General features: G+C 39.5%; 1 protein-coding gene across 2 annotated transcripts; it reads right to left on the bottom strand.

The window, feature by feature from the left end:
- Positions 1-2985: 2985 nt before the first annotated feature.
- LOC118768854 (inhibitor of growth protein 4-like) lies at positions 2986-8578 on the bottom strand. Of its 2 annotated transcripts, none has more exons than XM_036515809.1 (8): positions 8529-8578; positions 8134-8205; positions 7736-7902; positions 7304-7418; positions 6654-6768; positions 5003-5147; positions 4239-4300; positions 2986-3304 (listed from the first exon to the last, which is right to left on the bottom strand). In XM_036515809.1, the coding sequence occupies exons 1-8, from the start codon at positions 8563-8565 to the stop codon at positions 3265-3267; spliced, it is 753 nt and encodes a 250-aa protein (XP_036371702.1). In that variant the 5' UTR covers positions 8566-8578; the 3' UTR covers positions 2986-3264. The 2 variants fall into 2 exon arrangements, with proteins under 2 accessions (XP_036371702.1, XP_036371703.1); XM_036515810.1 differs by having other exon boundaries at positions 7313-7418.
- Positions 8579-11018: the final 2440 nt, after the last annotated feature.

Raw genomic sequence — 11018 nt, 5'->3', positions numbered from 1 at the left:
TTGAAAATTTATGAGAAAAGCATTTGCATTTGCATGCCCAACAGCTCTGAAAGAATAATTTCTTTGTAAATATTGTCTCTCATCTGCACACCTTTCAAATCTCACTATAACCATGTGAAACAATTTGCAGACATATCACAGAACGTTTCAGAACTGTATTGTAAAAGTGATTACGGATTTAAAAGGTGTATGTCGTGCACATTCGCACCCTCGCACGTCTTGAGAACAGTATCAACGGGGTACCATGGAACAAAAAATGGAATTAAAATTGAACACGCCAGAAACCACGTATTGAAGAATGTTATTTTAGGGCTACATGTTCGACACCCTCTTATGGTTTAGATATCAAGAGACGAACGCAGGGAACAGTTTTTTTCTGTCCTGACATGACATTTACCAGAAAGATCATGCCTTCTCATGTTCCCCCTTAAACTTTCCATGCGACATCCTATGTACAGCCTACTCCTGCACGTTAGGGGGTCCACCTCCCCATTGGCGTATAAACAGAGGTTTTGCTCGAAAGATCTTTTCAATATGCTCGCGCTGTCTGTTTCTTACGTGCAACATTTACAGCCTTTGTATATCACTTATGGACATATGTAAATGGATTACTCTGTATGTCCTCAGTTAACTCACTAATTATTCAGTAATTAGCAATTATAATAGCATTATTATTGTAAGCAAGCCTACGTCTAAGGAGAGTCGTTAACTTCCTCAGCAGTACATGGAGAGTCAGTGAAGGGCTATTCCTCCATATTATTTACATACTACTCAAAGGCACCTTAGGTCACTTTGTCAAACAGCTGATTCCAAGTGGAGACTGTGGTACATTTGCTGTAAGGGCAATTGCATTTGTATTTACATTTGTTGATTTCTTTAAGCTGGTCGTGATGAACCATACAATCCAACAATATTTGCTGCAAAGGGAGATGATTTTTGAGCATGCTGGTATGGTAGAACACTACTCTCCTAGCGACCATTGTACAGCAGGGCACACCAGGAAGTAAAACTTAAAGCTGTAAAACTTCAAGCACTTTTCTGATCTGATCGAATTTCAGTTTTAACTGTGTAATTATTTGTATTATCTTGTACGCAATGGGTGTTTTAACTATTAAGTTAAACTACTCTTTGTGGCCATTTCTTTATTCTGTTTTGGGTAAAATGCATTTAGACTTTATGTACTATTTTTCAATTTGATTTAACCCATAATTTACCTGTGCTGCTTTAATTATAACTGCAATTGTAATCATAATTGACCCAGGTCAGATTGCTACAGGACATGCAGCTGTCTTTGTGCCTGGCCTCAGTAAATAGTTAGCACGATTGATTTTTCAGATAAACATCACCTTGTGTCTACATTATGAATTCATGGTGGACATTGCTTATTATGGTCAATCATTAATAGCCAATCAGTGCAACTACAGCAAATGTCATGACCCAACTGAAGTTCACCTCCTTTCTTAAAAGTTACTACAGCAAAGTAAATGTCAAACTAAAAATACATGAAACGCATAGATGACCTTCTCAGTTGTGTCAGTCACGGATGTACCCAGGGTTTGCGTTTCCATGATCATATGGGTATTCATCACCAAATAGCTCCTACCAGATCTATCAGAGCAACCTAATGAGCCAATTAAGTAATTTGGGTTTTAGATAATACAAAAAAACAGAACAAAAATGCAAACAAACAAGCTCTTCATTATATTTACTGGTGAACCTGGGGTGAAAAAAAGAGTACCTTTTTCAACAGATGTAGTGTAAGAGGTCAGAATTTATTGCCATTACAAGTAGTTTTGTTACAGCAGCCCCACACGCTATGGTGATAAAAACACTTTTGGCAAGGTCTGGAGCCCATGGAAAGTTCAGAGTTTGGCGTTGACAAACTTCTTATGCCATACATCAAGGTTAAAAATCAGCACACAAAACATGTTTCCTTACATCATACACAAATACAAAGACAATACACGTACAAAACTGTGAAGTTACAAGACTGTAGTAATGTTAATGCTGTCACCACAGCTTTATTGGCTTGCAATGTCACTATCAAAGCCTCAGCTGCTCGCAAAACCATTACACAAAAACATATGGTAACAATACAGTGTTACACACAAAAACCACACAAAGTACACACTGGAGTGAGCTTCAACCTGACAATACAAAAAAGTGTACAATAGAGGTACAATAGTGGTCCCTGATGATTCTGATCGGCCTATACTGTCACAAACTCTTCCCTGAACAACATAGCTATCTGTGGCTAACTCCCTGATTACACGCAGAGGTATGGAGACATAAACATATTTTACACATTTAAATCATGTAAAAACAGCAATTTTCAAGTAAGCAGAAGAATATCGAGGCTTGCTGTAAAGCCGACATGGCTGAGCTGGAGTTAACTGCATGTTTTTGGTTTTTAAATTCTGGTAGTATGTGCAACTTCTCACAAGTTTATTAGCACATAGACTTGCCAATGCTCAAGAAAATTTGTGGCTGTGTTTTGCTATTCTGTTCTAAAACACAGACAGAGGAATATTATAATGTGGTAAGCCCACCCTCAGCCCTGCTGTTCCCTCTTGGCTTTGGGGCATTAATGCCTTACTTGCTAGCCATATCTTTCCCTTTATACTTTGCCCTGAAAGAGGCTATGGTTAAAAAAAAAAAAAACAGGTGGACCATTAGCCCTGGTTCCTCCTAGTTTGAGTTTTGATGGTGGATAAGGAGAAAGAGTGGAGTTAAGATAAAGAAAGCTAAGTTCTGAATTCCACTAATAAATACAAAAAAATAAAAAATTAAGCCATATAAAGCATGGCAATACATCACAGACTACAGATTACAATAATCTAAATTATCCATGCATGTGGAAGGATTCCAGACGAGTTCACAACATTCCTAAGGACATGGAAAAAAAAACAAAAACAAATTAAAAACAGTCTATAGTACAATAGCACTCTTTATACACTATGTGATACAGTACCAAATAGGGGCAGGAACTGGTTATTCTGTAAAGACTGTTTGTGTCTTTGTCAGGCAAATTTAAATAAAATACAGAAAATTAATAATCATAATCACTGGAAACATATCACTGGAAAAATAATGTGTAAACTCAAACAACAGTTAGAACACCATCTGCCACATGTTCAGATAGAAACAAGGGCGAGTGTCCAGAAGGAGAGCACCATATACTGTGGAGTCTTCATTACTGCCAGCTGAGAAGGATCTGTCCCTCTCTCCTTCTCTCAATCTGCCTTTCTGCCTTTGTGCTATGGATCACTTCTTCTTCCTTTCCTGAGAGCAGCGGGGACAGTACCTGACAGTAACAGACATGGCCAAAATGTCATAACTTGCACTGGCAATAGGTAAAGGAAACTGGTATGGTAGAGAAAAATCCATGAGAAGGTGGTTACAGGGCAGTAAAGTCTATACATCATATCATAATGCATCATATCATGAAACCACATTGTAAAACATATAACAGTAATATGTTACTGGGGTTACTAGCGAGATAGATAAATTACTCCACTTGGATGCCTGTTTGCACACAGACTACGTACAAAGATATCTACCAGCTACATGAATATCATTAAAACACTAATTATCATGAGCAAGCAAGCCATTTGTGTAGAATTCTAATGTGGCTGTATTTAGCCTACTACAGCAGAAAGCTGTTGTGCTATCCAATAAGCTGGCTATCCCTTTCTGTCCCCTTTCAGTTTTTTGAGGGGGGTACTTCTAACCAGAGACTGACATGGGGAAGTGCATATCTTGGGTTTGTAGGCACACTGCCATGCAGTAAGTTTCTGAACCATGAAAGAATTTTAAATTAGCTTGTTTTATTGCATAATTCATTATTTTGCTGTTCTTCAGAGTGGAATCCTGCTCTAGCAAATGTGAGACCAAATACAAACAAATATAGAAAACTTTCTACTGTTTGCAGTTCTGAACTGAAAACTACATATTTCTAGATAAATGGAAATGGATGTCAGACAAATGAAAGTAATATTCTCATGATTAATATAGTAAAAAACTGCTACTGTAAGGAATACTCTATACGGGTATAATTACGGTCATCCAAAGTTAAGCTGCCACCCTGAATGTCTATTAGGCACTACTCAAAACATATGCAGCACATTCATAAAGAAAACAGGCACACATGAATAAAGACCATGGCATCAGTGGGACTATCAAACCTGACTGCTCTAATAACTTCTAAATAACTGTTTTCCCCTCCAGCCCTCTCTCACCATTTCCCTCTGGGCTTCGTCGTCAGTCCCACGCAGGCGAAGTGGAACCACTCGATGGAACACTGCAAAACAACAGCACAGTCCACTGAACATTCAGCTTTCACACAGAAATCAGCTTATGATAATTTTTCAATATCAATAATAATAGTAGTAATTACAATAACATTATTGCTATAAGCAAGCCTACATCTAAGGTGAGGCGATAACCTCTTCAGCAGTACACAGAGAATCAATGATGGTCTGTTTCTCCATATTATTTATATACTACTCAAAGGCACCTTAGGTCACTTCTCAAACAAGTGATTCCAAACAGAGATTGTGGTACATTTGCTATAAAACAATCGCATTTGCATTTGTTGATTTCTTTAAACTATATGGCTATTGGTGAACAGAGTAGTGTTCTACCAAGCCAGCGTGCTCAAAAAAAAAAAATCACCATATAACCTGCACACCCCATTACAACAAAACTGCAGTTTGAGAGTGTTCACACAGTAATTTCCTCATAACACACAATTACTATACAAACGCAGTTTTAGAGTGTTCGCACAGTAATGGCCTCATAATACACTGTTGCTACATAAATGCAGTACGAGAGTGTTCACACAGTAATCTCTTCATAACACACCGTTATGAAACAATGCAGTTTGACAGTATTCACACAGTAACTGCCTCATAACACACTGTTGCTACATAAACACACTGTGAGAGTGTTCAGACAGTAATTGCCTCATACGCAAAGGCAGTTTCGGGTGCATTTCACTCACGTCCGTGTTGTCACAGCCAATCATCTCCCCGTAGGACACCTGGTGGCACAGGCAGTATGTGGGTTCATTGGGATCCACTGGCATGTCCAGCACATCGGAGGGATGGACATTTCCAAAGTTCACTGAGGGGGCGTTAAACTCTGCCCTGTAGAGAGAGAGAAGACAAGTAACATGGCTATCAGTCTACAGACTCCAGTGATTCATCAAATAATCACATTAATCAAATGATCACAAACACTAATGCTGTCCTTACATTTGCTTAACAGGTGCTCTTATTCAGTGAAATTTACACACCTTACAATTTTCTACAGTTTATATGGCTGGTTTATATGGCCCATTTAAATGGCTGGATATGTACAAAGGCTATCTGGTTAAGTGCTTTACAACAACAGCGAAGAAGATACCCTGCTGGCAAACTGGCAACCTTTAGGAAACAAACCCTGCACCTTACCGCTATACCACACTGCTTCCACCTGTCAACTATGCTTTGGCACACAATTGCACATTTTCTTGCTGGAGGAACATAGCACTGCCTGACATATCAATTAACGTTTTGAGTGTGCGTGTGCAGACAAGCCGGGCAACTTGCATCAAAGTAGTAAAGTTTGTTCTCAGACTATGGCAATTGTCAGCTCATCAGAAGTTGTACATAATGTAAACAGAGTCACAACAAGAGATGTCAATTGGCAGCATTGGCTATATTGTTCAAAATTTCCCTGAATCATCCTGAAATCCAGAAAAACACTTCTAACATTGTCATGGCTTTCTATACACGTGGGATAAGTAAATATTAGATACTTTCAATGGGATACAGATAATAGAGTCCTCTCTGCTGAGATGGAATTAACCCACTTAGTCCAGTGTAGCACTGGCCTCATCAATAGGAAACTTGTACTATCAAATAAAATGCATGTAGAAATGCTTAATTTCACTGTATGCACGTAAATGGACGTGCAAATGCAACTCAAGATGCACAACAATGGCAGATCCGGCTCTGCTGGACTTGCCAAAGGCCTCATTCAGAGGAGCCTGCAACTTTGCAGATTGCGTGAAATTGTTAAACAGTCTGACTGCTCTGGGGTCTGAGGTGACATCAAGACTGCAAAGACCGTTCTGAGGCACCCACGACTGCACCTGTTAATTGTCCAAATCTCAGTGGCAGCACTTACAGGGCAAGTGATTCGTTTCCCGGTGCCCCACTGCTCACTACCTCCATCTATATAATTTGTATTTTTGTCTCACAGCTGAAAAACTCCTATATTCACTTTTCATTTTGAGTTAGTGGGCTTGTAGCATTGACAGCTGGCTTTTATAGGGACTGAGAAAACTATTTAGGCTTATTTCAATGCACAAAGAAACACGAGCAGATCTGTGGTTTATGCAACCTGGATGAATCTTATGCCAATGTGTAAAACTACTGTGAAAATCAAACATGAGAACATATACATTAATATTTGATAAATGTGGCTCTAAGTTTGTGTCTGTAAAGCGTACACGCACTGGAACAACGTGAGGAGACTGGGTCAGGCGGAACTGGGGAAGAGAAGTAACACAGAGCGATATAAGGGAGAGGAGGAGATAGGAAAGCAGTCAGACGAATGACGAAGAGAGAGTTGCTGTTGTGTTGTAACAGAGAGTTGAGCATATGTACGTGTGTGCAAGTTTCACTTTCTTCTGTCCGTTCTTGGAGCTGCTGTCATCATCCGAGTTCTTGACCTTTGACTTAGCTCGGGGCATCTTCTTGTCTTTCAGTCCCCGCAGCTCAGCTAAGAAAGAGTGGGAAAAGCCTGACTAAACAACAGCATAAGCAAACCTCCTGGACATAGTGCAAAGAACTCGCCAAGTTTGTCTAGGGCTAAAAGAAATATCTGTTTAACAACTGACACATTTTAAAACTCTTCATGCTGTGCCATCCCATTGAATAATCCCATTTTAAGTAAGAAAACCCATATTAACTAGTGTTAACTGTCTTTATTTTGATTGTCTTGGAGAACAGTAGGCCTATATTCTCCCTTCACAAAATCTCTTAAAGAGGTAGTACAAATTGGTCACCAATTTTAGTGTCCTCTAGGGGGAGATGGTGAGGTAGTTCTGGTCTCTACAAGCAAGTCTCTGTACATTGCCACCTGCAATAGTCTCTGCTCCAAGTGCAACAACCCATTGCAGGTGGCAATGTACATGACAGTGTGTACGTCAGTCTGTAACCTGCACAGTTAGCAACCTTAAAACAGTTTTCCCCTTATGATGGAAACAACAGCACAAATACAAAAGTGTACCAATGAAGACAGTATAGGGACTCACTCTTGTTACCCTTGCTGGAGGTGGAGTCGTAGTCAGTGCTCTCTATCTGCTTTTCTTTGAGGTCAGCCTCGAAACGGGCCAGGTCCGTGTCCAACCGACGGATATGTTTGTCCACCTGAGAAACACATTTAAAAAAAAAAAAAAGACTCAAATGATTGTACAGAATGCTTTTTCCACAATGTCATATTACAACAATTCAATTAAATTAAGACAATCACAATACCTGTTCAAATCAAATTTATTACTTTCAATTGATTTTTAAGGATAACTGCCATTTAGGGGCAGAAACAAATTCTTCACAGTAATTCTACACAAATTGTGGTATGCATCTTCACTGCCTTGAAATTGCCTGTTAAAATTTAGAATGTTGGTGCCATTTAAATTTGGCACGTATTAGACAAATCAATTTCACTCGGTGAAACAGGTACTGACCATCTCGTAGGTCTGCATGGCCAGCTGGACCTTGTCATCGCCAAACTCTTTGCACTTGCCGTAAGATTGCTGAATCTGCCGCAGCAGGGACATCTTCTGATCAGAGGACAGAGTCCGTGCGTTGCCCGTGTATTCACGAGCCAGAGAGTCAATCTGTCCTTTCAGATCTGAGAGAAATACATATGTGTAAGAAGTACCCAAATATAGACAGACATCATCCCACAGACATAAAAGAGACGCGTCTCATAAGAAACTCAGTGAGCAGCGATGAAATGCTTAGTTGCACTGGGTCAGACAGACACTAACAGGTTTATGGGATGGCCACGTGTAAAAGGACATACGAGAAATTCTCGTAAAAGAACAGAAATAAAAACTTGGAGAATAAGCCGATGCTTCACCCTCAGTCCGCTGGTCCAGGTCTCTCATGAGCTGGAAATTCCTCTGCAATTCAAAAGGCAGGTTCTCTATGCCTGGAGGGATTACATCGCCAGAATTAACCAATAATAACCAATCATCGTTTTAGTAAATTGTAGAAGTACGTGACATCATAGCTTCAGTAAGCTTGCGGGCAAGCTAGCTAGCTGGAAGCATTATTGTAACATTACATACAATGCTGCCTTTATCCCTACCGCCTTCTCATTCAAAAGCAGAACATCTCCGTTGTTATACCACGTAAGTAAAATTATCAACTGTTGTTAAAAGTATCAACCATCTGATATATATTATTTAAAATCACATCACAATAAATATAAGGTTAGAGTTATAAGGTTACAAAATAACAATAACATCTTACTATCCAGGTAGTGTTCCAAATACATCCCAGCCGCCATCTTGAAAACAATAACATAGTAGCGCCGCTCTGTGTTAGTTTGTGTTCATTGCCGGCCTGGAAATCAACCTTTCTGTTAAAGTGCATTACCGCCATCTACCGTGGTGGCACATCGATTATCGCCATTTACGTTTATTGCAAGGATGAAATACTCACATTTTCAAACCCTTAATAATATGGCAAGCCATTTAGGTCAAAATGTTTAAACCTCTAGATGATGTCCATTAAACATATTTTTTCTCCCCTAATGTCCAATCACATCGTTTCCTGTAATCTCACAGAAAACGGAATATAACACATCGAATACGTAAAAATAATCAATTTCTTTATTTTACAATAAAGAAATGTTAAACTAAATGAACCAATCTAATATAATTCTTACTTGACCAATCACTGTGGCCTACATTTATCCGCTGTAATACGCCTATTAGTTACAATGGTTACACGTTTTGACCCAACAGACTTGCCATACAATAGTAGTTCACTCGTTACGTGATTTTTGATGTTAGTAAGCTATTGTTCCAGGGTACGATGGACTGAGGAGCAAAGGGGTTAAAATTTATTAATAATTATTGAGATGACACAATATGAATAAGGGTATCGGGATGTAAATACACAAGAAGGGTCGGAGGGTTAACAAGCAAGTCAACTTAGTCAGCTGGTCTTGAGATTTACCTACACAAAGTAATGCCACATCATCACTGCAACACTACTGTATATCAAAGTCAATTAAATCAAACCAGGGAAACACACACTGATAATAACAACAATGTGAGTAATAATAATAAAAATAATGAAATAATTGTTCTTTGTTAATAACAGGACATTCAATAATTATTTAAATAAATAAATAAATAAAGTTGATTGATATGCTCTTCAGTCATGAGTCTGAGGCTAAACTCATATTACTGTTGGCAGTTGGTAGAAATCCATTAATTTATGTCAGTTTTCATCCCTCAGAAGGCAATAAAATGAAATTTCCAGTCCAATCCTTTATGATTATAAGAACCTACAGCAGCAACTAATTCTATCATCATTCTATCATTCAACTAATTCTATCATTCAGAAAAGACACTAAGGACTGTGCATTGCCCCGGCACTATGACTAATTAAACATTGATATTTTAGCATTGGGGATCAGACTGGTCAACACTGATTAACAAGTGACCTTGGATGAGGAACTCTTCATATTATACAAGACTGCCCTGTGAATTTAAAGGGGAGATCAGGATGTCAGACAGAATTCTGTGATGGGACGAATATGGTTTGATACTGAGCTCTCTGGTTGCCCCTAACAGTCATGTGCTGCACAATCTAGTTCATTCAGTCCACAAATATTTTACTAACCTTCTCTCTCAGTTGGAGTAAATGTAGTGGTGTCCACTTTAATAATTCTCTACCCCCCCCCCCCTTTCTCTTTTTCTGTCCCTCGTGCGCACGCTCTCAAACACACATACACTAACACACTAGTGAGAAATATAAATAGGTATGTGTATGCCTTTTTTAATTCAGCCAAGCCATTTTTTAAAAATATATATAACACAGATTGCCAGCGCAGTGTGGTGTCTGGTGTTTCATTGGAAGGAGAGGCGCAGTATTAACCGTTTTTCTCAGCCCCTTTCTCTCTTTCTCTGTCTCCCTCCCACCCCTCCCCCCTCCAGCTCCTCCTCCCTCCCTCTCTCCAAGAATACTAATTTGTGCATCTCAGCTTCACCTCTGTTTAAGATGACTCAAAGCTGTCTGTCCCCTCGCTCTCCTTTTCCTCTGTTTAAAATGACTCAAAGCTGTCTCCTCTCTCTCTCTCTCTCTCTCTCTCTCTCTCTCTCTCTCTCTCTCTCTCTCTCTCTCTCTCTCTCTCTCTCTCTCTCTCTCTCCCTTCCTTTGCTTCCACTCTCTTGCTTTTCTGTCAGCCGTTTTCACTCTCTCTCTCCCTCACTGCTTGCAGATTCAATGAAAAACGATTGCCCTGTCTCCCTCCCGTCTGTGAGCTGCCATGTATGGGAAATGTGTATACACATGGAGACATCTTTGGGCACATGCATGCGTGCCCTACGCAGACCTGTGGCTTGACAAAAAGATGGCAAAAAAACAGAGAAGTAAATCCACGAGATTAGACACTATTCACGCACTTGCAGATGATATATATATTTTTTTTTCTAATGCAGAGGGTGAGGAAGAATGAATGTGATGATGAAGGAGAGTGGGAGGAGAAAGAATGAGAGAGAGAGAGAGAGCAAGCAAATGAAAGAGATGATAAAATACTGTTTTGGTAGCTCCAGCCTATTCAGTATTAGATCAATATGTGTGTTTACGCAAGTGTGGTATGTCTCGGTGAGAGAGACAGAGATTGAGAGAAGGGGGGGGGGGGGGGGAACAGCTGTACTGCATTGTAAAGCAGCAAGAGAAAGGGAGACAGAGGACAGGAATATCCCAAAATTTATACCAAGGTAAAAA

Source organism: Megalops cyprinoides, chromosome 21 (genome assembly GCF_013368585.1).
Source record: "Megalops cyprinoides isolate fMegCyp1 chromosome 21, fMegCyp1.pri, whole genome shotgun sequence".
Classification (NCBI taxonomy): Eukaryota; Metazoa; Chordata; class Actinopteri; order Elopiformes; family Megalopidae; genus Megalops; species Megalops cyprinoides.
The sequence above is the reverse complement of the archived record's forward strand: the minus strand, read 5'-3'. Positions and strand labels throughout refer to the sequence as shown.

Bases quoted from the DNA above. Each gene is read 5' to 3' on its own strand.
- LOC118768854 (XM_036515809.1), bottom strand. From the start codon at position 8,565: ATGGCGGCTGGGATGTATTTGGAACACTACCTGGATA. The intron at 5,148-6,653 runs GTACATATGCTC...CTCTCTCTACAG, and splicing joins AAAGTGAAACTTGCACACAC to GGCAGAGTTTAACGCCCCCT. The intron at 4,301-5,002 runs GTGAGTGAAATG...GTTGTTTTGCAG, and splicing joins TTGGCTGTGACAACACGGAC to TGTTCCATCGAGTGGTTCCA.